At 52.7% G+C, this 27,994-nt stretch overlaps 1 protein-coding gene across 1 annotated transcript; it reads left to right on the top strand.

Moving 5' to 3' along the window:
* The first annotated feature begins 392 nt into the window (after positions 1 to 392).
* Positions 393 to 27,966, top strand: ANKRD24 (ankyrin repeat domain 24). Its single transcript, XM_036315525.1, has 22 exons — positions 393 to 632; positions 2,874 to 2,945; positions 11,576 to 11,662; positions 11,771 to 11,901; positions 11,983 to 12,071; positions 13,042 to 13,106; positions 13,626 to 13,683; positions 15,143 to 15,213; positions 15,411 to 15,517; positions 15,649 to 15,836; positions 16,352 to 16,380; positions 16,936 to 17,016; positions 17,155 to 17,262; positions 18,898 to 18,942; positions 19,031 to 19,129; positions 19,964 to 20,036; positions 20,253 to 20,371; positions 20,542 to 22,059; positions 24,300 to 24,467; positions 26,729 to 26,854; positions 27,297 to 27,362; positions 27,464 to 27,966. Exons 2-22 carry the CDS (start codon positions 2,910 to 2,912, stop codon positions 27,539 to 27,541), a joined length of 3,342 nt encoding a protein of 1,113 aa, XP_036171418.1. The 5' UTR covers positions 393 to 632; positions 2,874 to 2,909; the 3' UTR covers positions 27,542 to 27,966.
* The last annotated feature ends 28 nt before the right edge of the window (positions 27,967 to 27,994 follow it).

Genomic DNA, 27,994 nt, shown 5'->3' on the forward strand with positions numbered 1-27,994 from the left:
GTGGCACTGTTACCTGACTATCCAGGTGGGTGATGATCGCTCGGCAGGATGGTCCCGTTTAGGACGCATTGAAGAAGCACGTGCTGAGCGGCCCCCACGCCTTGCTTCCCCATTTCTCTCTCAGTCCTCCCCCCCCCCCTCCCCAAGTTCTAAGCGTCCCAGAGACTTGCAACCAGGGAAGCAGTGGGCAGCGGCAGCTCATCCCAGGCTCACCCCTGAACCTGTCTCCAAGGCCCCCTTTTCTCTGACTTTTCAGTGAGCCGACAGCAGCCCCACCGCAGCTCAGTTCTTCCTATAACAAGCAATCCCCCCCCCCCCCAGGTTCTCTGCTGTTGCTTCTAGGCTAAGCCCCTCCTTGTTTCCCGGTCCCCAGCTTTAATAAATGTGCTCTCAGAACAAACAAGCAAAGACCCCAACACGTGCTGAGCACCTACTCCTGTGTGCTAAGGAGACACCGGAACAGAAGTGTTGCCTTGTGGCTGACGATGGCTACAAACCAGTGCCCGGGCAGTGGTGACTGTGACCGAGGTGCAATGAGGAAACGCAGAGGAGGCACCGACCCAGCCGGGGGCATCCAGACAGGCTTCCTGGGGGAGGGGATGTCATAGCCAAGATCTGAAGAGTGAGCAGAGGTGAGAGGGGGAGAACGATCCAGTTGGGGTGACATGGGGCACAGAAAGAGTGCTCCTGGCAGAGGGAACAGCAAGTGCAAAGGCTGGGAGGAGAGGAAGAGAGTAGCTCATTCCAGAAACTGAACTAGGGCCAGTGATGATAGGGAAGAACATCGGTGTCTTCCCACTAGATCCCGCTGGCCAACGGGCAGCCCCGCTGCCAACCTGCCTCCTCCCTCAGCTCGTCCCCGGCCCCCTGGGGCTGCTGCCCGCCCAGCTGATCGGGTGTCAGAGCTGAGTGCACAGTGTTGCTGGTGCTCGCTGGTGGCCCAGCAGGGAGCGGGTAACCGGAGCCCGCAGTGAACACAGTGGCCTGGTGCTGGAGTCGCTGGGACAGCAGGAGGTAGGAGAGGAAGGAGAGAAGGGAGGCCTGGGATGGGGGCCCCGTTAGGACCTCAGGTTCCTGGCCCCTGAGCCCTAGCATGTGGGAGAAAGGAAGGGCCGGAATATATCCCAGCCACACCGAGGGACTACCCAGGCACCCTGACAGACACGCACTTGTGGGTGCATGCGCCTCCCACTTCTCAGCCTCCGTCGTCTAGTCTCGGGTATGTACCCTCCTTTCCTGCTGCTTAGTGTCCTGTCTGGCCTTCAGGCCCTGCTTTTATATCATCGCCTCTTCCGGGAAGCGGCTCCCTAGATGCGGGCACTTCCCCCTCCCCCAAGCCGACAGATTCCCACCTGCTCAAGCAACCTGTGGACTCCGCATTGTGGGTGTCTCATTACACTCTTCTCTGGGTGTGATTGAGCCCTTCAGACAGGGGTAAAGGAAAAGGATGGGGTGGGTGGTGAGCAAAAGGGGTACATTGAGTGAATGGAATAAATTGAAGAGGTGAATGAACGGATGGGCACTAGATGGATGAGTGGGTGAATGGAAAAATGAATGGATTTATAGAAGGGTGGATGGATGGTTAGATGGTAAGTTGATAAGTCAGTGTAGGGTGGATGGACGATGGATGAATGAGTAGATGGGTGGGTGGGTTTTGGAGGTTTAGGTGAGTGCATACATGGGTGGGTGGGTAGATGGGTGGGTGGGTGATGGATGGGTAGATGGATAGGGGGTGGGTGATGGATGGAGAATGAAGCATGGTTGGAAGGTGCTTGAAGGACCACGAGAAGATGAGTTGGGCGGGTGAGTTGGTGGGTGGGATATATAAGTCCTGAGGTAGGAAGATGGATGCACAGGTGGATGGGGAGATGGATTTAAGCATGGATTGGCGGGGGGGTGAGGGGGTGAAAGACACACCTTCACAGAAATCTCAGACATAGGAAGGGGTCCTGAGCCCCACATCTAGCAAAACAGCCCCTCGAGGCATACCTGTCTGACCTGCCTACTCCTGCACATGCATGGAACACAGAACAGGCCAAGGTGCACAGGCATGCATGCACACACATGCCTCCTGCTTGTGTGTGCATATGCATGCACATAACCATCGACCCAGACCTTCACCCCCCGTGGGTGACTTTCCTCCATGCCTTCAGTTGTGTGGAAGCCAGGCTGGTAAAAGGGGATTTCGCTGCAAGGATGTTCTCTCTGACTCTCCAAGAAACATGCCTCTGTGCTAAGAGCCTCCGCTCTGGGCCTGGCCCCCAAAGAGCCCCTAACTATTCAGAATTCTAACTATGATAGAATTAGCCCAGACACTGAGCTTACGGAGCCAGGGCTGGGTTAGAAGAGACCCAGGCAGGGCTGAAGGAACCAAATTTGGTGAGTTAGAGCTCTGCCTGCTGGTGAGAGGCAAAACTGATCAATCAGAACGTGGGATTTTGAAACTGGGCTGCATCGGATGAATAGGAGTTCACCAGAGAAGGAATAAAGAAAGGAACATCTTAGGTAGAAATAACTGCACAGTCAAAAGCTTGGAGACCAGAAAAAACCTGATCTTCTTGGGCCGCAGGAAATAGTGGCAAAGTGCATTTTGGAGCCCCTACTGTTTGCTGCCCCAATGCTACAGGCCTCACCGAAAACTAACCATGAGTTGGTCAAGAGGGGATGTCTTCCTTAATTTAAGGGTGAGAGATGTGAAACTTAGGGCAAATGCCCAGCTGAAGGACCCACGGCAGTTAGGAGATGGGGCATGTCTGTGTCCTGCTCAAGGGGCCAGGGTGGCGCAGGGAGGAGGAAGTGGTCCTTCTGAGGAGGGGAAGGCTGCTGACCCTCCTGCTCGCCAAGACTGATCCCCTTCCCCCGTCCTTTCCCAGGGGGCCTGGGTTGCGGAGAAGCCTTGTGTGCTGGCCATGAAGACTCTCCGGGCTCGATTTAAGAAGACAGAGGTAAGTCTGAGGCCACTGAGGTGCATGCTGTCCCCCACCCTCAGGTGGCTGTCCCCCAAGCCTGGCTGAAGATGCACTGGGCCTTTGGGCCGTTATCCTCTGCCCAGCAGATTCTTCTGGCAGCTTCCATAGGACCAGGGTCCTCCCTGTTCAAAACTCTTCCATAGTGTCTCACCTCCCACCGGCGCCAGTTTACCCCTTAATTTCCTCTCTACTGCCCCCTGCTGTCACAGTGTCCTCACGGTCTCCTGTTCAAGCTTTCCAGCCACCATACCTTTGCCTAAGCTGCTCCTCCACCTGGAATGCCCACTCCCAGAATTGTTGCCTCCCACACCCTTCCCATCCCTTCTAATTTGGCTCCAATAACACGTCTTCCAGGAGATCTCTGTTCTCCCCAGCTACAGTGACCACTTGATTTTCGGAGGACTCACTTTCTTGGGGACCTTGATCTCTTTTTTTGTTTTTATTAGGCAAATTTTTTATAGTTTTCATACATCAGAGCAGCTTCACATTCAAGGAATTTAATTGATTAAAAAATACAATTCAGCCCAGTCGGCGAGGTTCAATTGGTTAAGTGTCGTCCTGGGCACTGAAAGTTGCCGGTTTGATTCCAGGTCAAGGCACATAGCTGGGTGGCGGGTTTGATGTCCGGGTCTCTCTCTCTCTCTCTCTCTCTCTCTCTCTCTCTCTCTCTCTCTCTCTCTCCTTTCCTCCCTCTCCCTCTCTCATTTTCTTCTCTCTAAGCATCTACTCAGATGAGGATTAAAATCAACAATGCTGTCATTATCTACACATTTTTACTGTCACATATTAGGTGCTTTTTCAAGTCACATTTAATTGTCAGTATTTTACATGATAAAGCTGCCAACTACCCTTGGGGAAAAAATTTATTGAACTTATTGAGGTGACATTGGCTAATAAAATTATATAGGTTTTAGGTGCACAATTCTATAATACCTCATTTGTATATCGTATTGTGTGTTCACCAGATCGCTTGCTTTTGACAGTCTATTCAGCAAACATTTGCATCAGGCACTGTTTGGGCATAGGACAAACAGCAATGAATAGGGCAGACAGAAATCTCTGTCGTCAGGCGCTGACAGCCGGGTGGGGAGATGAACACGAAACAAGATAAATGAGTGGAAAGGCATATTTTGTGCCATTGAGACAAAGAAAGTAAGGAAAGGGGATTGGAGTGTCTAGGCCTCTAGGGAGACGGTTGTCAGTCAATTGAAACTGAGCTATGTAGGATGAATAGGTTGCAATTTTATTTTTATTTTGAAAATGCTTTTTTTTAGAGAGAGAGAAAGAGAGAGAGGAACATTGATTTGTTCCACTTGTTCATGCATGCATTGGTTGATTCTTATGTGTGCCCTGACCCATCGAATCTGCAACCTTGGCGTATCAGGACAATGCTCTAACCAACTCAGCTACCCGGCCGGGGCTAGGTTGCACCTTTAAACCCGTTGTCAGCAAAAGCCTTTCCAAGAAGCTGATATTAGAGCAAAGACCAGAAGGGAAAGAAGGAGGGACTTGTGTGTTTACTTGAGGGAACTGCATTTCAGGCAAAGGGAATAACCAGTGCAAAGGCCCTGAGGTGGAGTCCAGCTGGCTTCCCTTAAAGCTAGCTTTTTTTTCAATCCTCACCGGAGGATATTTTTCCATTAATTTTTTTCTCCCATTGATTTTTAGAGAGAGTGGAAGGGAGGGGGAGAGACAGAGAGAGAAAAACATCGATTGGTTGCCTCCTGCATGCACCCCAACCAGGGCCGGGGATCGAGCCTGCAGTGGAGGTATGTGCCCTTGACCAGAATCAAACCGAGGACCCCTCAGTCCTCAGGCTGACGCTCTATCCACTGAGCCAAACCAGCTAGGGCTTGAAACTATATCTTGGACTGTACCTCCAGAGGGAAATGCTGCTTCTTCAGTCATCCCCACCCCCTCCTGCCCCCCAGTTCCTGCCAATGTGGGGGCCAGCCCAGGGCGTAGATTAAGAGACTTCAGTGAGGATTTGCACATAGAGTCAGAGTGCCCCTTTGTGCTGACCTTGGTCAGGTGTGACTTCGCACTTACAGCACGAAGAAACCAGGCCCAGAGAGGTTACCTCCCCTTTGCCAGTCACAGAGCACACAAAGCCAAGTGGTAGCATGAGGTTCAAACACACATGTGCCTGACTTTCCACCAAGTGATAGGGCCTTCTATCGGCAGGCATAGCTCAGAGCAATCAGAGAGGCTGCCTGGAGGAGGCAGCGCTGGAGAGGAACCTGGAAGAAGGATGGGGACCAGCGTGGGCAAAGGTTTAGAGCAGTGGTTCTCAATCTTGGCTGCACATTTAGAATCACCTGGGAATCTTTTTAAAATCCTGATTTCTGGGCCTCATCCTCCGGAAATTATTTCTTTGTTATGGGGGTGGGGCCACAATATTAGTAACAAAGAAATAATTTCCAAAGGATGAGGCCCAGAAATCAGGATTTTAAAAAGATTCCCAGGTGATTCTAATGTGCAGCCAAGGTTGAGAGCCACTGGTAAAGGCTAGACCGGGCCTGGTTGATTTAGGGACATACGGGATTATAACAGCGGTTCTCAACCTGTGGGTCGCGACCCCTTTGGCGGTCGAACGACCCTTTCACAGGGGTTGCCTAAGACCATCCTGCATATTAGATATTTACATTACGATTCATAACAGTAGCAACATTACAGTTATGAAGTAGCAACAAAAATAATTTTATGGTTGGGCCACAGCATGAGGAACTGTATTTAAAGGGCCAGAAGGTTGAGAACCACTGGATTATAAGCAGGCTCTTCTGGCTGGAGCAGAGAACATAAGGGGGTGCTGAGGGCAGAGAGGGCCCAGCCAGAGGAGTCCTTGAAAGCCAGAAAACGGAGGCAGGGCCACAATCCTGGTTTCCAAGTCAGGTGGCTCTGGGTTAGAATCCTGCCCTGGACAAGCTGGGTGATTTTGGATTTGTTGCCACCCATTCTGTGGTTCCCTCAGTTTTTTCAGCTTATTTTGTTTTATTTATTGATTTTAACATTGCTTTTCATTTTTTAATTAATTTTAATTTTATTATTCATTTTTAATTGAGTATTATTGAATTCATTTTATTTTATTTGTATTCAGATGCTATAAATATCTTACCCTGTATTTTTTTCTGATGTTAGTGCATTTAATTCTCTTAATGAAATGGTAGATTTCATTATCTCCATTTTATATATGAGGAATGGAGGCCCAGAAAGGTTAAGGAATTTGCCCAAGGTCACACAGCTTGGAATTGAGACACCAGACTTCCTTCTCCCAGGGCTGTGTTGCTGTGAATATGATCTTGGCTTTTTTGGGGGGGGGCTGGGGGGCCAGTGCATTGATTGAAAAGAAGAGAGAGAGAGAGAAATAGAGAAAAAATAATAAATGACTCATTAACCTACAAAACATGACATAAGCTCAGTTTCATTTACTGTGGAATGACCCTAAATTTTTACCTCCAGTTTGGAATCGATTCCTAACTTGAATTTTTCACATTAGAATTTCTGAGAAGTTGTCACCAGTAGTTAAACCAAACAAATAACTTTAATTTCAAAAGCAGACTTATTTTGAAATAAAGTCTTTCAAAAAGTTTTGTGCAACTAAATAAAAAAGACTCCTAATTCAGGGCATGGGTGTGTTTTGATAGGTGTGTGGCACAAAGTCAAGGGGGAGAGAACGGGGACGGGAGGGTGTTAAAATGTCCAATTGGGTATGAGGGTCTCTGGGTGTCTGGGGGGTGGGAATAGTGTTTGCTCTGAGCAGGGGGGCGCCGGGGTTGGGCTGGGGGAACTGGAGCTGTAGCAGCAGCTGGGAGGCTTGGGGGAGTAGCTTGTCCTCCATTCTCCTCGCCCCCCCCCCCCCCCAACACACACACCCAGCATCTGCCATCTCTCCCTCCGCCCGGCTCCAGTTTCTCAGCAGGCAGCAGGAGTCAGGTTCAGCCTTTGTTCAGCTCCCCGAGGGAAGAAAGCAAACACCCGTGACTGCAGAGATCCCACCTCAAGTCTCTGCGGACCTTTATTCCTCTCTTCTCAGCACACACGGTCCGGCCCTCACACCTTTGCTCCAGTCCTTCCCTGCTGCCTCCCGCTCCATTCTGCTCCCTCTAATACCAGCCTTTTCTTCAAGGCCCCAGCAGGTGGCAATACTTGAGCTGGGCCTTGCCCAGCCCTCTCTGGGCCTCGGTGTTCCCATCCATCAAATAGGAGTTAACTGGGGCTGGTCTCCCACCGACCTGCTGCCCTTATTTCAGGTTTTGAAAAATCCCACAAGAAAGAAGATTGGGGTGTTAGAGATTCATAGACTCCCAATGCCTTAATGCAGGGGTCCTCAAACTACGGCCCGCGGGCCACATGCAAATACAAATATTGTATTTGTTCCCGTTTTGTTTTTTTACTTCAAAATAAGATATGTGCAGTGTGCATAGGAATTTGTTCATAGTTTTTTTTTTAAACTATAGTCCGGCCCTCCAACGGTCTGAGGGACAGTGAACTGGCCCCCTGTTTAAACAGTTTGAGGACCCCTGCCTTAATGCTTCCTGGAAAACCAATCTCTCTCTTTCTTTCTCTCATATTTATTCAACAAACATTTATTAAGCACGTACTGTGTGTCAGGCCCTGTTTAGGTTCTGACGTGGTTTAATGCTCTGTTCTCCCCCTTGACTTTGTGCCACACACCTATCAAAACACACCCATGCCCTGAATTAGGAGTCTTTTTTATTTAGTGGCACAAAACCTTTTGAAAGACTTTATTTTAAAATAAGTCTGCTTTTGAAATTATTATTTAAACATAGTCATCTTTTTCTTAAAAAAAAAAAAAATATATATGTTTTTACTGATTTCAGGAGGAAGAGAGAGATAGAAACATCAATGATGAGAGAGAATCATTGATTGGCTGCCTCCTGTACACCCCCTAATGGGGATCGAGCCCATAACCCGGCATGTGCCCTTGACTAGAATTGAACCTGGGACCTTTCAGTCTGTAGGCCGACGCTGTATCCACCGAGCCAAACCAGCTGGGGCTATTTTTTTCTCTTTATTTTATTTTTCCCTCCATCACCATTTATCCCTCTGATATCCTTCCCCACCTCCACCCACCCCTTACCTTGAAATTCTTTTTTTTCTAAATATATTTTTATTGATTTCAGAGAAGGGAGAGGGAGAGAGATAGAAACATCAATGATGAGAGAGAATCAGTGACCAGCTGCCTCCTGCACACCCGCTACTGGGGATTGAGCTGGCAACCTGGGCATGTGCCCTGACCGATTGAACCCCCTGTTCATAGGTCAATGCTCAACCACTGAGCTACACAGGCCGGGCTTATCTTGAAATTTTTTGTTGGTATTGTTAATCCTCACCCAAGGATATTTTTTCTGTTGATTTTAAGAGAGTGGAGAGGAGGAGGAGAGATGGAGAGAAACATCGATATGAGAGAAACACATTGATTGGCTCCTTCCCACACGAACCCCAGCTAGTGCCAGGGACCAAGCCTCAACCAAGGTATGTGCCCCTGACCAGGAAATCAAACCTGAGACCCTTCGGTCTGTGGGCTGATGCTCTAACCACTAAACAAACAGGCTAGGCTTACCTTGAAATTCTTAATAATTTTTTAACAAGGGAGTCCCGAATTTTCCCTTGGCACTGGGCCCTGCAAAATCTGTCACCAGTACCTGCTAGGGATACAGCAGTAACCAAGATGGACCAACATCCCTGGAAATGACTTTCTAGGGGAGAGGCCAAGAAGAAACAGAATGGAAGAAGAAAAAAGAAAAAGAAACCATGTTTTCAGAAAGGTACACAGTATGACATCAGATGGTGACAAGAGCAATGAAGGAGAAATAAACCCTACGAAAGGGCTAGAGAGTGACAGGGTGGTCAGAGCAGGCTGTCTGAAGGAGTGGCTTCCAGTGCAGACAGTGGTACAGGAATCAGCCACGTGGGCCAGAGGGGCGGGTGGCACCCGGAAAGGAGGCTGGGCCAGGGGAAATAACATAGGGGGAGATGCGCTCAGGCACCTGACGGGGCAGGGGTGTTTAGAACAGGGGTGGGCACATTTTTCCTGTTCAGGGCCAGACAGTAAATATTTTTGGCTTCTTGGGCCCTCCGGCCTCAGTTCTGCCATTGCAGCTTGGGAGCAGCCTTGGCCGTCTTTAATGGGTGGGTGTGGCTCTGTCCCAATAAAACTTTATTTATGGACCCTGAAATGTAAATTTCACATGATTTTCACGTGTCACGAAATATTCTTTTTCTTCCCCCCCAATCATTTATAAGTGTAAAATCCATTCTGAGCCCTTGAGCCTGACAAACCAGGCGGGGGTGGGGTTTGGCTGAGGATCATCACTGCGTGCAGATCCTGCCGCAGGACTCCCTGGGCCTGTGAGCAGTCTGCATTTTATGCAAGTAAGATCGCTGGAGTGCATGTAACATTCTTATATTGAAAATCGTTTTTCTTTAAATATTTTTAAAAAATAGAAATCATTTTAAAAAGACACCTGGGAGGGTGGGAGGGGAAGACCGTGGAGGCTCTGGAGCAGGAGAGAGAAAGAGAGAATCTGATGAAGGCTTTAGGAAGCTGGTAGACAAGGAAGGGGACCGGGGTAAAAGCTGGAAGTCCACATAGAACCTTGGCGATGGGGCTGGACCACCAGCGGGAAGGGGTGGACTTGAACGTAGTTGACATCCGTGGGGTTGGCTGGTGGACTGGGTGTGCAGTGAGAGAGGGGTCAGATGATGCCAAAACTTGGCTTGGGCCCCTGGGGGGACGGCAGTGCCCCTGGCTCACTGTGCGGGCCTTCCAGGAGGAAACCTGAGGCCTGAGCCAGGAGATCCATTTCAGGCTCTTCTTTGGACACGCCAGCCCCTTGGAGTTAGAGCCAAAGGCTGTGTCTTCTCTGTCTTTCAGGGAATTAACTAAGCACCGGCTCTGTCCTCCACCCCCAGGACTCAGCATTAGAATGCACACAGGTCCAGCCACGCCTTTTTTGATGAGTGCCCACATTTATGGCACATGTACTATCTGCTGTGCACTGTGCTGAGTGCCTCGCATATAGTATCTCATGTGGTCCTCCAATAACCCTCTGCAGTAGCTACTGTTTATTCTGGAACCCATTTCCCAGATGAGGAAAGTAAAGTCCAAAGCAGGTAAGTGTCTTAGTGGAGTCACATGGTACATGTGGCGGTGCAGGGAGTGAGGCCCTGGGTTCAAATTCAGGTTGATCAAGCTGCTGATCCCCACTGGGGGTTGAGTGAGTGAATGAGTCAGTGAATGAATGGCTGAGTGAGTGCATGAATTGGTGAGTGAGCTGGGCTGTCAGGGCGGCAGTGGGAGGCTCTGTCTGTCCAGGGCTCAGGCCAAGAGTCTCCTGCCAGCCCCGGCCAGCTTGAAGGAGGTGGAGAGCACACAGTAGGCAGTTCCTGGGGGAGACAGTGGGCAGCTGCAGGGAAGAGGGAGCCGAGCCCCTTGGCTACATCTCCTCAGGGCGATCAGGTCAGGTCACCCCTCCCCGCCCACCCCACCCCTCCCCCACTGCCCATCCCTGCCCCCGCCCTGCCCCCCCCTCCCCCCCATTGAGAGAGAGGACACCAGGAGGAGGGCAAGCAAGCGGGTAAGGGGGGGAGGAAGGGGCGGTGCTGGGTTTGGCCCCACCACTGGGCCAGATCACGGAGCTCTGGCAGTGCCTGCCCCTCCCTCTGGCCGAGGGCGAGGATGCCATGAAGCAGCTGTGCCTGTGCGCCGCCACCTCCTCTGCGGTAGGCCGGGGGAGGGGCCTGGAGCCAGGGACTCGGGTCCTAACTCTCCCCCCTGCCCGCCCCTCCCCACCCCCTGACCATGGGGGCCTAGACCCCCCACCCCCAGACCGGGGGAGGATGAGCTGGGAGGGGGCAGAGGTGGGGGATGGATGAGGCTTTTGAGGAGACAGATGGGGACTTTGAGGACAGATAGGAACACAGGATAATTGAGAGGGCATTTGAAAGGACAGTTTCAGAGAACATTTTCGGATGGGTTCATTTGGGGAGATAATTTGGATGCTATTTTGGGGGACCATTTTTGGAAAAAGATTAACATTTGAGGAACAATTTCAGAGGACATTTGAGAGATTTTGTGGAGGACATTTTTGGGACAGATGATGGGGTCATTTGGGGGGACAGCTTTGGAAAACACATCAGGAACTTTGGGGAGACATTTTGGAATGCATTTCAGGCTATGGTTTTGGGGAACAGATCTTGGAGGACATTTGGGTGACAATTGTGGTATTTCAGGGGTAGTGCTAGAAGGATAAATGGCAAAGGATGGTTATGAGGGACATTAAAAGGGACATTTTAGCGGTTCCGATGGGAGGACTTCTGAGGGTAGTTTGGAAAGATGTGTGGATCAGTTTGATAGGGTGATGTTGGGAAGATGGCTGTTCACTAAGGGACAGACTGGGGTCCGGGCATGGGGGGCAGTTTGGGAAGAGATGCTGGGGGCTTATCTGGGATGGCTTAATGGGGGGTGCTGGCACTGGGTATTGGATGAACCGTTGGGGCGATGGGCCTAGGGAAAGATGCTGGGAGGCACAGGCTTGGAGGACCCTGTCTCAGACTCCCACCGAGACCACCTCCCCCCACAGCTGCGGCTCAGCCCCACCGACCTTGGCTCCTGCCCGCCCTGTGGTCCCTGTCCCATCCCGAAGCCGGCAGCCAGGGTCAGACGCCAGGCAAGTGCCCAGGGGCGGGTGGTGAGAGCCCACAGCCCCTGCCAGGGGGAGGGGGGTGGGGGGGGCGGTGGCTGCCCAGCCCCATCATCCTCTGGGTGTGCCCCACAGAGCCAGGACTGGGGCAAAAGTGATGAGCGGCTGCTGCAGGCCGTGGAGAGCAATGATGCCGCCCGGGTGGCCTCCCTCATCGTGCGCAAGGGTCTGGTGCCCACGAAGCTGGACCCTGAGGGCAAGTCCGCGTGAGTGCCCATGCCCGGGGCGGGGGTATGATGGCTGAGGGGTGGCCACCCTGCTGCTTACCCCTCACCTCTGACCTCCAGATTCCACCTGGCAGCTATGAGGGGTGCAGCCAGCTGTCTGGAGGTGATGCTGGCACACGGCGCCAACGTCATGAGCACAGATGGGGCAGGTACTGCGCACCAGGCCCCAGGGGAGGGAGGAGGAACTCAGACCAGGTGCCCCGCTTGGGGGTCCAGCCCGGCCCTGCCTCATGTCCTTAGTGTCTTGCTGAAAAGGGGGGAGGGGTTCCCTTTAGTGTCCACAGGGAGTCACGGGGGCATGCCAGGCTACCGGTGCCCAAGGACAGGGACCATGGCTATCATCAAGCAAGGTGAGTTAACTTGTAGAGGAGGAGTAGCTGGGACTCAGGTAGTGGTTGAATCAGAGGAAGTAGTTGGGACAGAGGAGCATATGAGCTTGAGATGTAGCTGAGGGCATGAGAACAATAACTAAATTTGGAAGGAGTATCTGAGTGTGTGGAGTATCTGGGGTTTATGGGTAGCTGGAGCTCTGGGAATAGCTGGAACAAAAGGAAATTCTGAGTTTATGACTTAACTAGGGACCTGAGGGGAAAACTGAGATATACTTCACAGCCAAAAGGAGTAGTTGGGGCTCAGGGAGTAACTAGGCATGGAGCATAGTCATGTCTGAAGCTTCCAGCAACAGGCATTGTGCCAGGATGTGTAGAGTCACTGCGGATTTGTAGAGTATCATGGCAGGGACATAGCTGGCACATGTGATAGCAAGGGTAGATGGATTAGGGGGGACAGACAGAACAACTGTGGATTCTGAGGGGCATAGATGGTGCTTCACTGTAGCTGAGCATGCAGAGTGGCGAGGGATATGGGAAGTAGCTGGGGCAGTAGGGCTTGAGGAGTGGGTGGATGTGGAATGTAACTAAGATGAGATTGTCTGGGACATAAACTAGTTAAGGCTTGGAGAGTCTGACCACGGGGAGTAGCATGGTTTTGAGAAATACCTGGGTTTGGGGACTTGGTAGATACAGGGAAACTGAGTCATCACAAATACTTGACACAGTTTGGGGAGCAGCCAGAGCTTCTTGAGTATCTGGAGCCCAGTAAACCCTCTCTTCCTTTCAGGTTACAATGCCCTCCACCTGGCTGCCAAGTATGGGCATCCACAGTGTTTGAAGCAACTGCTCCAGGTCCTTTCCTTTCTTATCTCAGATACTCCCTGAACGCCCAGATACTCTCATGCCCTGATTATTCCTGAGTTACAGCAATTCCCTGAACCCCCATATATTCCCTGAATCCTAGATATTCCTTGGCCTCTTTTACCCCTGAGCTACTCCTTCAATAACTGGATATTCCCTGAGTGTCCAGATACTTCCTATCAAAATACATTCCCAATATCAGATATTTCCTGAGCCCCAGTTTCTCCCAAACCTTAGGTACTTTCTTGGCCACCAGTACTCTTAGAGCTCCCATCCACTCCCCAAACCCCCAGCTGCGTCTGAGATCCTAGCTATTCCATTTTTCTCACAAATTTTTATAATAGAGTTACTCAGAGGCCCATGAGACAGGCTCCACCAAGCAGGTAACTGGGAGGGAAGGAGGGGGTGAAGCAAGGAGAGTGAAATAGCAGAGCCAAGGAGGGGCAGTTCCTATAGAAACCAGAAACAACGAGGATTGGCTCCTCAAATGACCTGTTCCCCCCTCCCCAGGCATCCTGCGTGGTGGACATTGTGGACAGCAGTGGGTGGACGGCCTTGCATCATGCAGGTGGGTGCAGCCCAGCTTGTCCTGCTAGGCGTGGGGGTTATTCTACCCGGTGCCCTGGGGAGCTGCCTGCCTTCTCTTTCTTCCTTCCTGAGCACCTACTGTGTGTCAGCACTGGGTCTTAGCAACTCTTTGAGCCATGATGATCCCATTGGGCAGACAAGGGGATTGAGGTTCACCCGCAAATAATTGGGAGGACCTAAGCCATCTGACCCCAAAGCACAGCCTACTGCATCCCAGTCCTGACGGGGGGGTGACCAGAGTGTAATTTCCTTGGAGGAACGCTTAGGGGATCTCAGGAAGGCCGAAGGCCCAGGCAGCCTTTTAACTCGTCAAATCCAAAATGTCCGTCACAGAATAAATGTGCGTCTGCTTTAGAGTTTACTTTCTAGGTCCCTGTAGTTGGAGTATGCTGCCACCTAGTGGCGGCCATGCCTTTGGTCACACTATGGACGCTTGTTGGCTTTTTTCATTCAGTAAATATTGCTAGAGAACCTGCTATGCACCGGGTTCTGTCCTAAGCATTAGGATTATAGCAGCAAACAAAGTCCTGGACTCCCTTGGGCCCACAGCAGGTATCACAGTTTGTTGACTTGTCCAGAGACACCTCCCAGCAGAAAGCCCTTCCTCCCTTCCCTTTTTGAGGCTTCGGACATCCATACCTTCTTCCACGTCAGCCTTACCAGCTTCCAGTTTAAGACCTTGCCCATGCGGTATCCTCTGCCTTCCCCCTTTCACCTTCAAAACTCACAACTCAGGCCCTCGCTGGCGTGACTCAGTGGATAGAGTGTCGGCCTGCGGACTGAAGGGTTCTGGGTTCAATTTTGGTCAAGGACACATGCCTGGGTTGCAGGTTCGATCCCCAGTCGGGGGGGTGGGGGGGGGGGGCGCGTGGCGGTGCAGGAGGCAGCCGGTCAGTGATTCTCTCTCATCATTGATGTTTCTCTCTCTCTCCCTCTCCCTTCTTCTCTGAAATCAATAAAGATATATTTTTAAAATTTTTAAAAAAACCCTCACAACTCAGATTAAACCTCAAGAAATCTGCCACACCTCAGCTGAGACCCGATCCCTCTGGTAAACAGTAACACTCTCTGCACAGAGGGTTTGGCACCTAGTCGGTGCACAATACATGCTAGGTGAATCAAAGAGGACAAAGACATGAAAATCAGCCCCGAGTTCTACCTTCAGGGAGAGCCACAATGGAAGGTAGAAAGAGCTTGGGACCGGGAGCTAGCAGACCTGGTCCTAATCGTGGCTCTGCCTCCGACCCCCCTGAATGACCATGGACCTGGTTGGGCCTCAGTTTCCTCAACTGTAAAATGGGATTCATACCTTTGTTACTGACCTTTCGGGGGAGGTGGGAATTCCTCATGAAATAAAGATAATCACACCCAGACAAAAGGCTCCCAGGAGATGTCTAAGCTTTGCCCTAACTACCCCCCCTCCTCTTCTCTCTCTCCAGCGGCTGGTGGCTGCATCTCTTGCTCAGAAATGCTCTGCTCCTTCAAGGCACATCTGAATCCCCGGGATCGGGTGAGCCTCTGGGATCTTTAGGGGAAAGATACTGTGCTTGACACATGCTGCCACCAAGTGGTAGCTTCGCAGGCAGGCAGGCAGCCTTTGAAAAGTGTGGGAACGTTTCAGGTGAAGCTCAGGGGCAGGTACACAGGGGCTCCCCCACCTCCCAGGGTCAGCCTCTGACGTCTCATTCCTCCCCTAACTCCCACCAGTTGGGTACAACACCCCTCATTATAGCAGCTCAGATGTGTCACACCGACCTGTGCCGCCTCCTCCTGCAGCAGGGGGCTGCCGTGAACGACCAGGACCTGCAGGGCAGGTGAGCCTCCCTCCTCTTAAGGTGTCTGGTTGGGGGGATCTTGTTGGCATGCTCCTTCAACCCAGGCTGGCGTTGAAGGCGGGAGGGTTTGAGGATGTCCTTACCCTCTCAGTAGCCCCTTCTCCTGGTAGGACAGCCCTCATGCTGGCCTGTGAGGGGGCTAACCCTGAGACAGTGGAGGTGCTGCTGCAGGGAGGGGCCCAGCCAGGCATCACCGACGCACTGGGCCAGGACGCTGCTCACTATGGCTCCCTGGCAGGGGACAAACTTATCCTGCACCTCCTGCAGGAGGCGGCCCAGCGCCCCTCACCACCCAGTGGTATGCAAGCCCCGCCTCTAAGCAATTTCGGGCACCCCCCTTCTAGGCAGTTTCTTGCTACCCTTCTCTCTTCCTTCTATGAATAGTTTTAAGGTATCCCTGTGTGCTGCATTATAGGAGGTTTCTTGGCTTCCCTGATCCTAATCAGGACAGTTTCAGGGAGCACCAGAGCTTTTAGAATAGTCTAGGGGTCCACCCTGCTTTCCTGGGTCATCTTTTTTTTTTTTTTCCCTGGGTCATCTTTATTCTTGGGTCTTTGCCTTTTTTAAGAATTGGTGTCCCACTTGCTCCATCCTGGAGATGCCACTGTCCTCTCTTTTTGAGAGTTTCAAGGCCCCTCAGCGTTCTGCCAACGTGGCTAGTTCCCAACTTAAAAGTTCTGGTGCTTGGGCAATCAGGAGCTCCCCCCTCCTCCGCACAAGTCCCCTGGGTTCACTAATGCCCTTCCGAGGGTGGGGGGCGGAGTCCGGGAACACCCAGCCTGACCCTGCTTTTCTTTCTCCCCGCCTTCCTAGAGGAAGACTCGGGGGAGGCATCATCTCAGGTACGGCCTTTAAGCAGTGACCGAGCCCCCTCCCTGTGCTCACTGCCTCCCTCACCCTAAGCTCTGTGGGGAGAGAAGGAAGAGGTGGGCCCCTGCCCCGGGGTTCTGACTCAGGAGGACCTGTCAGGACCCTTGCCACCAAGTGACAGCATCACCCGCAGTGTAATGCCCAGAACTGGCTGAGACGTTGTGGGGATGAGGTCAGATCCTGGGGCTGGGGGGGTGGGGAGGGCAGCAAGTTGGTGAGGGCTGATGCAGTCAGGGAAGGAGCAGGTCTGCCCTTCCCCTCTCCTGGGTTGCAGCACCTCAGCTCCAGGGAAGGGTCGCTTGGAGACAGTTGGTCCAGGTGGGCCAAGTCCTGAGGCGCTGAGCAGAGCAGAAAGTAGAGCGAAAGATCTGGAACTCTCGGGGAACATGGTCTCATCCCCTTTGATGCTGGATAAGTGAGGACCAGACAGGCAGGGTCGCACAGGATGTGAGGGCAGAGTTCAGTGGGCTGACTTACCTGGTGGGAGGCTAGCAGGTCTCCCATGTGCACCTCCTCCCTCCCACCAGAACTCTGTGTCCAGCCATGAGAAGCGGGGGGCTCCCAAGAAGCGGAAGGCGCCTCAGCCTCCCACCAGCACCCCGATGCCGGTGAGAGATGCCCTGGCCATGGAGAAGAAGGGGGCCCTCAGGGATGGGAGTGGGGGGAGGAAGCTCCTGCCCAAATATGGGACGGGACAGCCCTTGAGCCTCAAGTAAAAGTGAAGGGTGCTGGGTTCGGGGGAACAGGATGATCGAGATGCCTATGAGGAGATTGTGCGGCTGCGACAGGAGAAGGGCCGCCTGCTTCAGAAGATCCGGGGCTTGGAGCAGCACAAGGAACGGAGGAAGCAGGAGGTAAGGAGGAGCAGGAACACAGGCCTGGGGCTGAGCCTGGGGTGGGGTGCAATTCTGAGGGGAAGAATGCTCCTACCTCCCCACCCTTACCTCCTCCCCCTCTTCCCCTGATCACTCTGCTCTAGCCTCCTGGGCCTCCTCACTGCTCCTCCAACTCACCAGGCACAATCCTGCCTCAGGGCCTTTGCATGTGCTGTGCCCTTTGCTTACAACACTCCTCTCAGATCTCTCCAGCCTCCCTCCTTTACCTCTTTCAGGTTTTTGCTCAAAGATCCTTTCCCTGCCCACTTTATTTAAAACTAGAGGCCCGGTGCATGAAATTCATGTGGGGGAGGGGGCGTCCCTCAGCCTGGGGCCTGCACCCTCTCCAATGTGGGACCCCTTGGGGGATGTCCAACTGTCTCTCGCAATCTGGGACTGCTGGCTCCTAACCGCTCGCCTGCCTGCCTGCCTGATCACCCCTAACCCCTCTGCCTGCGTACCTGATCGCCCCTAACCACCTCTGCCTGTCTGCCTGATTGCCCTTAACTGCTCCCCTACCGGCCTGATCACCCCTAACTGCTCCCCTGCTGACCTGATTGCCCCTAACCGCCTCTGCCTCACCCCACACCCGGGACCCAGGATTCCCTCCTCTGGCCGGTCGCAGGCACCTGGGAACTGGGCTTCCCTCCCTCTGGCCAGCTGCAGGCACCCAGGACCCGGGGCGGCTTCGCCCGGGCCAGTCACAGCCGCTGGGGACCATGGGCGGGCAGCTTTGCCCGGGCCACAGCCACAGGTGCCCAGGACCGCGGGGACCATGGGGTGTGTGGCTTGTCCTCTCCCAGGCTGCAGCCTGGCTAGTCCCATTCCTCTCTGAGAGCTCATTTGTGCCTGGCTGGTCCCCATTCCTCTCTCCCCAATGTTGAGTGTCTGAGCTGTTAGGCATAATGGTGTGAGGGCGTGAGGGCATGATGACCATTTGCATATTAGCTCTGTATTATATAGGATTGTAACACTCTTCTGTTGCTTCTCAGTTCACTTTACTTTAAAATAAATAAATATATATATATATATTTTTTAATATTTTTTTTTAGAGAGAGAAGAGGGAGGGGGAGAGAGAAAGAGCAATCAGCTGCTTCCTGCATGCCCTCCTACTGGGGAAGGAGCTGGAAACCCTGGCATGTACTCTGTTCTGGAATCGAACCAGAAACCTTTTGGTGCACGGGATAATACCCAACAACCTGAGAGCCACACCAGCCAGGGCCCTTTATTTTTATGTAAAGCACTTACTGTTATTGGACATGCTATATATTTTATTCATGTTTACCCATTCGATGGTAAGCTCATGAAGGAAGGCATAGGTAATGGTGCCTGGCTCACAGTAGATGCTTGATAAATATTTAGAGGATGGACAGATATTGAATGGGTGAGTGAATGGGTGAGTGAATGAGTGAGTGAATTAGTGGCCAAAAATGGGGTCTGGCACAAAGAAGGCACTCAGTAAGTACTTAGTAATGAGTGAGCGGGTAGAGCAGTGCTGGGTGTGCAGTAGATGCACAGCAGATGTCTGTGGTTGGGACAGAGGGCTACTAGCAGGAGGTGGGCCAGGAATGCCCCCAGCCCAGATCCAAGTCCTGTCCCCACTTGTTTCATAAGCTGCCAGAGGCGGAGGCCAGCTCCCTGCACAGCCTGGAGAGACAGGTAGGTGGAAGGTCGGGGGAGAGCCAGCCACCCAGCTGCCCAGTGTTTCTTCCTGGAGACCCGCTGAGCCGCCACCACCTTCCTCCAGGTGCAGGAGCTACAGCAGCTGCTGGCAGAGAAGCAGGAGGAGAAGGAGAGTCTGGGACGGGAGGTGGAGAGTTTGCAGAGCCGGCTGTCCCTGCTGGAGGTAGGCGGAGTGGAGAGTGGGCGGGGCCTCTCTTAATCAGTTGCATGGCAACCACACTAATATACAGTCTCACACACATGCAAACACACACACAACAAACATACAAACACAATCACATACAGCTAACACACACATAAAAGACACTTCCCAAAACACACAATCACACACACTCACATACACAAGAGATGGACAGCCACGCTCATATACATGTGATATAACAGGCAAACAGACAACAAACAAATCCATGAAAGCACAATCACACACACATCACAAATATGTGCATACAGCAAACACTTCTCATTTAATCACATACACAGATGACACCCCCCAAATATATATAAACACACATTTCTCAAAATACATGATTACACAAACATTCATATACACATTCAGAATGCAACCACACACACACAACAGACTAAAACACAGGTGCAGAATCACACCGTCACAGGAACTCACACAGGCGAGGCAAGGGCCACGGTGCACAGGGCACACGCACACACGTGCTCACTGCAGACCCACAACCTCACACCCTCGCCAGGATGGACCCACCGTCCCCCTCCCAGTCCCAGGTGTCCAGGCTGCACATACAACCCCAGTCATTGGGGTTATGGTCACACACTTGGGCAGTGATTGGGCCATTTACTAATTTTCCTGGGAGGCCAGCATCGTCCCGGGCACACCGTAGGCACTCTATACTTGTGGGCCAAACACAGCCAGTTTGATGCTTGTGGGGTCAAATAAACCCATGAACATTTCTGTCCACTCTAGATTCCTGGGGGTTCCTTGGGGTGGGAGGGCAGGACCCCAAGACAGACATTGGGCCCCTTTCAGAATGAGCGGGAGAACACCAGCTATGACGTGGCCACGCTGCAGGATGAGGAGGGTGAGATGCCCGACTTTCCAGGTGAGCCCCTGCCTTGTCCTTCCCCCGTGCACCCCACCACCTGGCCCCTGGGGTCCCAGGAGACAGAGCTTCTGCCCACAGGCATGGAGTTTGAAGCTGAAAGGAAGGTTGGCCCTCAGTTGTTATTTATTTCACATGCCCCAGGGGCCCCCAAGCACCCCAGCTTCCATCCCCTGCGGTGTGGGACCCCCGGGTCTGACTCTGTTTCGCTGCCAGGGGCCGAGACATTGCTCTCCAAGCAGCTAAGCCCGTCAGCCCAGGAGCTCTTGGCCTCGCTGCGGGAACAGGTGGCCACGCTCACCAGACAGAACCAGGAGCTGATGGAGAAGGTCCAGGTGGGGAAACCAAGGCCTGGTAGAGGGGCTATGGGCCGGGGACAGATCTGAGGGGGTTGGGATGGGCACGTGGCTGAGTCCATGGGCAGGGAAGGTGGCAAGACTGCCGTGTGCCCCCACGGCCACTTCAGCTGCCACTGGTTCCCTCTCACCCCCACTCCCTCCTCCAGATCCTGGAGGACTTTGAGAAGGATGAAACGGAGGCAAATGGATCCGCCGCGGTCGTCCCTCTGGCCCTCTATGACTCTCTCCGGGCTGAGTTGGACCAGCTGCGCAGGCAGCATGCCGAGGCTGTGCGGGTGCTGGAGCAGCAGGAAGTACAGGGGACCCCCAGAGAAGAGAAGGGAGCCCCTGGGGAGCACAAGGACACAGGAGCCAAGACCACCCAAAATGGCCCAGCGGAAATGGAGATTGATGGCATCGTGGCTTCAGAAACAAAAGTGAATGGAGCTGAGGCCACAGATGATGAGGCTGCAGAAGCTGGAACCACGGAAGCCAGGACTTTGGAAGCAGCATCCGCAGGGACCGAGGTCATGGAAACTAAACCCACGGACAATCAGGCCACGGAAACAGAGGGCGCGGGAGCCGAGGCTTTGGAAACAAAGGCCACGGGGGCTGAGGCCACAGAAACGAACGCTCTAGGAGGAGGAGGAAACCTGGAAGCACAGGCCACAGGAGCAGAGGCCACAAATATGAAAGCAGAGGAACCAGAAATGAAGGCCAATGGAGTGAGCGAAGTGGAAGGAGAGCTCAGAGGCACAGAGACCACAAATGTGGGGGCCACGGGAGTGGAGGCCACCACCCCTAGTGTCCCCACTGGCCCCGTCCTACACCCTGGTGCTGCCGAAGCCTCGGAAAAGCTGCAGACCGAACTGGAGACTAGGATTCGTGGCTTGGAGGAGGCCCTGTGGCAGCGGGAGCGGGAGGCAGCCACCGAGCTGGAGGCAGCCCGTGGCAAGTGGGAGGCCACGGAGGCTGAGGCTGACCGGCCGCCGGAGCGGGGGGGTGAGGCTGTTGGTGGTGGCAGTGGTGACATGGTCCAACTGCGGGCAGCCCTGGAGCAGGCCCGGGAGGACCTCCGAGACCGGGACTCTCGCCTCCGGGAGCTGGAGGCCACCTTGGCCTGGCTGGACGAGGCCCGAGCGGCCAGGCTGCTGGCCGAGGAGGAGGCTCGGGGCCTGCGGGCAGAGCTGGCCCAGCGGGAGGAGGTGAGGCTGGAGCAAATCCGGGAGCTGGAGGTGCTACGGGAGCAGCTGGCCACTTCCACAGCCACTGAGGAGCAACAGCGGGCAGCTGCCGCCGAGCTGAGCCAAGCGCGGGAAGCCGCAGAGGCCCGGGCTGCTGAGCTGGCCGAGGCCTGCGAGGAGGCTCGGCGGGGCCTGGCAGAGCTGCGCGAGGCCTCCGAGGTGCTCCGCCAGTCCGCAGTGCCAGCCTCGGAGCATCGCCGCCTGCAGGAGGAGGCCCTTGAGCTGCGGGGCCGGGCGGCCAGCCTGGAGCAGGAGGTGGTGGCCACAGGCAAGGAGGCTGCCCGGCTGCGGGCAGAGCTAGAGCGGGAGCGAGTGGGCAGTGTGTCCCTCTTGGAGCACGAGCGCATAGTGGGCGCACTTCAGGCTGACGTGGCCCGGCTGCAGGGGCAGCTGGAGGAACTAGGACGCCGCCACGAAAAGACCAGTGCTGAGGTCTTCCAGGTGAGCATGGCCGAGCCCCTCCCAGGCACACCTAGCAGCCATCTGTTTTGACCCTGCAGCCAAAGGATGTTTCAATCCCATCGATTTCAATCCTGTAGACACTAGAACCTGCCAGTGTTTCTGGGTCAACCTTTGACCCTGTGGCTATTCTGACCTCCTGGATGTTTCAACTTGCCTTTTCTTCTTCCTTTTTTTTCCTCTCTCTCTCTTCTTTTGTTTTGTTTCTGTTTTCTTCTTTAAATCCTTTTGGCTATTTTGACCCTATCTTTTTTTCCTAATAGTTACCACTTTTTGCAATCTTTTTATAAAACCTGCTTCTATCCCGAAGTCATGGAGAAATTCTCCTGTGTTTTCTGCCAGCATCTTTATTGTTTTTGTTTCACAATCCTGTTTATGCTTTGACTCTAATTGTGTGTATGGTGTGAGGTGGGGATCGATGTTTACTCATTGTTTTTGCAAGCAGTGAGTTGGAGGTTTTACCCTGATGTTTTTACCAAACGTCCATTTTCTCTGCTGGTCAAAATGACCCTATGGTGTTTTTTTTTCCCAACTGGCTCTTTTGAGATTGTCATTTTATCTTATGGTCATTTTGATGCTTTAACCCCTTCTGGAGAAGGAACTCGTGCACAGGGATTTTTAATCTAATTTGTAATCCAGTAGATTTTTATGCTGAGTTTTTTGTTTGTTTGTTATTCATTTTGTCCCTGATGGTGGACTCCATCTTTTTTCTTAAATTGAACAAAACTGGGAACTGTTTTAACAAATATGTAAGTAAGAAGCTACATTCATTACTTGTCAGGAAAGCATTTTCCTCTCTGAGCTTCTGTTGACTCACCCGTATAACGGAGATAATAATTCCTAGTCCTCACATGGAAATTAAGTGGTTTAATTTATGTTAGCTACTTAGGACAGTGATGGTACAAGCAATCTGTAAATGACAGGCAGAATTATTCTTTCTCCAAGAACAACCTCTTTTTTAAAAAAATATTTTTTTATTGATTTCAGTGAGGAAGGGAGAGGGAGAGATAGATAGAAACATCAATGATGAGAACCATTGATCGGCTGCCTCTTGCATGCCCCCTACTGGGGATCAAGCCTGCAACCCGGGCATGTGCCCTTGACTAGAATCAAACCTGGGGCCCTTCATCCACAAGCCGATGCTCTATCCACTGAGCCAAACCGGCCAGGGCGAACACCCTCTTTTTAAATTTATTTTCCCCCTTTATTGCTTTTCAGAGAGAGAGGAAGGGAAAGGGATAGAGAGATAGAAACATTGATGAGAGAAAAACATCATTGATCAGCTGCCTCCTGCACGGCCCCTCCTGGGGATTGAGTCTGCAACCCGGGCATGTGCCCTGCCAGGAATTGAACCAGTGACCTCTTGGTTCATGGGACAATGCTCAACCGCTGAGTCACATCAGCTGGAAGAAATCCCTCTTTTAAACCAGTTAAACCCTTGGTCACAGTCCAACCTAAGTATAACCATCTTTATGGATGTCTTTGCAATTTTATCTTCCTTGTGATCACTTCTTTTTTGGGTAAACTTTACAAGTCTGATTTGATTTATCAATCGGTTTAGGATTTATTTAAATAGTTAATGTGTGCCAATCTATACTAATTGAAACATCTAATTATTATCCACTTTTCCCTGGAGCTGTTATTTCTATAAAGGTCAGTGTTTTCTCTAGGATCGATTTTTGCAAATCTCACATTGCTCTGATCTTGATATTTTTGTGAAAATGCAGTCATCAACTTTTGAACATCTGTTTGCTTTTCATCCAAAATCTTCTAGTTTTCTTTCATTTTGTAAGAAATCTACAAACCTTCAACCACTAGCAGAGAAAAGAACATTAGTGGTAATAATACCACCAACTCGAATATAGCACTTATGTGTGCCAGACACGGTTCTAATTGTATTCCATGCACTTGTTCATTTTATGCTCACAACCACCCTATGAAGTGGGGAGCTGTTATTATTTTCATTTCACATATGAGGAATCTGAGGCACAGAGAGGTTAAGTCCCTTGTCTAAGGCCACACAGCTAGCAGATCAGAGGTCTTTGGCGGGGTCAGAATGTTTATCATGCCCTGTGGAGTTGGGACTTCCCTGAATCAAACTCCTCAAGGTCAAAATGGGCTTGAAGGTCCTCAGGACAAAATAGAGGGTCAGAGGAAGTCTGGGGTTCGGGCATCTTTGGGGTCCAAGTGTCCTCAGGGTCACGTGTGGGCTTGGGCCGCAGGTGCAGCGCGAGGCCCTATTCATGAAGAGTGAACGGCACGCAGCTGAGGCCCAGCTGGCCACGGCAGAGCAGCAGCTGCGCGGGCTGCGCACGGAGGCTGAGAAGGCCCGCCAGGCCCAGAGCCGCGCCCAGGAGGCCCTGGACAGGGCCAGGGAGAAGGACAAGAAGGTGGGTCATCTTTTCCTGTGCTCCGTTGGAGGTCCCCATCCAGCAGAGATTGGGGGGATCTAAGAATGTCCCCCTGAAAGGGTTCTGGGAAATGAGCCCATTTTCCAGAGAGGAGACTGAGATAGAGAAGGAAGCGGACAACTCGGACACACAGGCTACAGATTACTAATTACTTCCACAGTAACATTTATTGGCTGCTTATCGCATGTCAGGCGCTGTGCTGTGCATTCAATATGGATCAATGCATTTATTTTTTTTTAAATGTATTTTATTGGTTTTTTACAGAGAGGAAGGGAGAGGGATAGAGAGTTAGAAACATCGAGAGAGAAACATCGATCAGCTGCCTCCTGCACACCTCCCACTGGGGATGTGCCCGCAACCAAGGTACATGCCCTTGACCGGAATCGAACCTGGGACCCCTTGGTCCTCAGGCCGACGCTCTATCCACTGCACCAAACCGGTTAGGCCTGGATCAATGCATCTAATCCTCGCATTAAGTTCCAATAAGATCGCTGTTTTTATTGTCCCATTTGGGGAAACTGAGGCACAGAGAGATGAAGCCACTTGGCCACAGTCACACAGCTGTGCAGTGGTTCTTCCAGGGCTCAACCCCAAGTTCCCAAGTTCTTTTCTTAAAATTTAAGAGTAATGATAACAGGGGCTTCTGGTTATTACTCAGCTGCTTTCATACACCGTCACTTTTAACCTCACAACCCGAAGAGCCAGAAAGCTTTTTATCTTCATCTTCCAGATGAGCAAACAGGCGCTGAGACACAAAGTGAAGGCCCACATTACGCAGCATGCCACTGGAGGTGACCGTGCCCCTCAGAGCCCCAAGGGCTTTAGTGCAACGAGCCACCCGGACAGGACTTGCTGCGTGGCCTTGGATAAGTCCCTTGACCTCTCGGAGCCTCGTTTTCACATCTGTAAAATGAAGATAAAGCTGTAGTAGGGATTATGCTTTATTTGTATCAGAGTTTCTCTTTCTCAGCACTAGTGGCATTAAGGGGCAGGTCACTCTTTGTGGGGGGCTGTCTTGGGCACTATGGGTTGTTGAGCAGCATCCCTGGCCCCACCCACTTGATGCCAGGAGCACCCCAGACATTCTCCTTGCAGGAGAAGCCATCGGTGTCCTCTGGGGGCAGCATGGCCTCTGATGAGAACCTCTATGCGTAGGAGTAATGATGAAGTTTGGCATTATTGAGTGCCTGCTCTTTGCCCAGCAGTTTACACTTACTCACTGTTCAGAATCAGTGAGCTGGTGGGAACCATGATTCTCTTTACAGATGAGGAAACTGGGCTCAGAGGGGTTGAGTCGTCTTCCCAAGATCTCCTTAGAGAAAGGGATAGAGAGGGACCCAACCCCGGGCTGTCTGACAGCCACACCGGCTTCCCGCCCTGCTCCACCAGCCTTCCCTTTCCAGACTCCAGGAGGGGGTGTGACAGGATCCGCAAACATTTACTGTAACGGACCCGATAGGCAGTGTTTTGGGCTCAGGAGAAGCCATAGGTGACATGAATACGAATGGGCGTGGCCATGCACCAATTCAATTTTATGTATGAACACAGAAGTGTGAATTTTACCTAATTTTCACGTGTCAGAAAATAGCATTCTCTTTTTTACTTTTTTTTAAAATATATTTTATTGATTTTTTACAGAGAGGAAGGGAGAGAGATAGAGAGTTAGAAACATCAATGAGAGAGAAACATCGATCAGCTGCCTCCTGCACATCTCCCACTGGGGATGTGCCCGCAACCCAGGTACATGCCCTTGACCGGAATCAAACCCGGGACCTTTCAGTCCACAGGCCAACGCTCTATCCACTGAGCCAAACCGGTTTCGGCCTCTTTTTTACTTTTAATCCAGCCATTTAAAACGATGACAACCATTCTTAGCCTGAGGGCCAGTTTGCTAGCCTCTAGAGCAGTGGTTCTCAACCTTCTGGCCCTTTAAATACAGCTCCTCATGTTGTGACCCAACCATAAAATTATTTTCGTTGCTACTTCATAACTGTGATGTGGCTACTGTTATGAATCGTCATGTAAATATCTGATATGCAGGATGGTCTTAGGCGACCCCTGTGAAAGGGTCGTTCGACCTCCAAAGGGGTCAGGGCCCACAGGTTGAGAACCGCTGCTCTAGAGCCTAGGATGTGACCTTCCCTCGCAAGCCTCTGTCCCACCTCTCTCACCCCTGCTGCCCAGCCCTGAGCTCAGGGTCACCAGGGTGACACCCCCCCCACCCCCCACCCCCGCCCCAGATCACAGAGCTCTCCAAGGAGGTCTTCAGTCTTAAGGAGGCGCTGAAGGACCAGCCAGCAGTCCCGGGCAGCTCCGAGGTGGAGGCCCTCCGCGGCCAGGTGGAGGCCCTGCAGGGGCAGCTGGAGGTGAGAGCCACACCGGGCCCACAGAGACCCCGGGGAGGGCTGGGGGCACGTAGTCGCCTGAGGTACACGTGCCAGGCATGGGAGGACCCCAGGAGAGGGCTGGGGGCACGCAGGCGCCTGGGGTACACGTGCCAGGCATGGGAGGACCCCAGGAGAGGGCTGGGGGCACGCAGGCGCCTGGGGTACACGTGCCAGGCATGGGAGGACCCCAGGAGAGGGCTGGGGGCACGCAGGCGCCTGGGGTACACGTGCCAGGCATGGGAGGACCCCAGGAGAGGGCTGGGGCCACGTGCCAGGCACGGGAGGGAAACATTGCAGTATTTTGTCAACTGGCACCGTCTCGCTGGTCCATGCCATCGACAGAGGGGCTCAGGGTCCGCAGGGGGCACTGTGGCACCTTGGGGTGTCTTGCTTTGCTGAGCGCCCATGCCCACATCCACAGGACGCTGCCAGGGAGCACAGCGCAGTAGTGGCCTTGTACCGGAGCCACCTCCTCCACGCCATCCAGGTGAGCCAGCCCTGGCGCTGCCATCCCCCGGCTGCTCTCTGGCCCCCGTTGCCCCGTCTGTACCGTGGCAGGCGCCCAGGCTCCCCTCTGTCCCCCCGCAGGGCCAGATGGATGAAGATGTGCAGCAGATTCTGAGCCAGATCCTGCAGATGCAGAGGCTCCAGGCTCAGGGACGCTAAGCCCCGGCACGCGGACCCTGCTTGCTGGACCTCACAGGGCGAGCTGGGCCCACGCACTGGCCTCCGGACGTGGGGATCGGCCTGGCCCCGGCCCGCCTGTCCCTGGGTGTCCATTTCTCAGGCCCTGGCCATGCCCTCCCTCCCCCAAATCAGGGAATCTGAGTTCCCTGGCTCATGTCCTGTTGCCAGACACCAGCCCAGGAATAAAGCGCACCGAGCAGAGGACACGTGTGGCCTGATTGCTGGGGAGGGGGTGGCCCGGATCAGGGTGAGGAGAGTGAGCACCCCCTCCCGCACCCAAGTCTCAGCCCCATGGTGAACGCTGTGTTCATGCAACGTTTTATATTTTTTAAATATATTTTATTGATTTTTTACAGAGAGGAAGGGAGAGGGATAGAGAGTTAGAAACATCGATGAGAGAGAAACATTGATCAGCTGCCTCCTGCACACCCC

Source organism: Myotis myotis, unplaced genomic scaffold, assembly GCF_014108235.1.
Source record: "Myotis myotis isolate mMyoMyo1 unplaced genomic scaffold, mMyoMyo1.p scaffold_m19_p_6, whole genome shotgun sequence".
NCBI classification, from domain to species: Eukaryota; Metazoa; Chordata; class Mammalia; order Chiroptera; family Vespertilionidae; genus Myotis; species Myotis myotis.

Coding starts and splice junctions, on each gene's coding strand:
- ANKRD24 (XM_036315525.1), top strand. CDS start 2,910: ATGAAGACTCTCCGGGCTCGATTTAAGAAGACAGAG. Junction 17,263..18,897: donor AGGAACGGAGGAAGCAGGAG/GTAAGGAGGAGC, acceptor TTGTTTCATAAG/CTGCCAGAGGCGGAGGCCAG. Junction 22,060..24,299: donor CCAGTGCTGAGGTCTTCCAG/GTGAGCATGGCC, acceptor CTTGGGCCGCAG/GTGCAGCGCGAGGCCCTATT.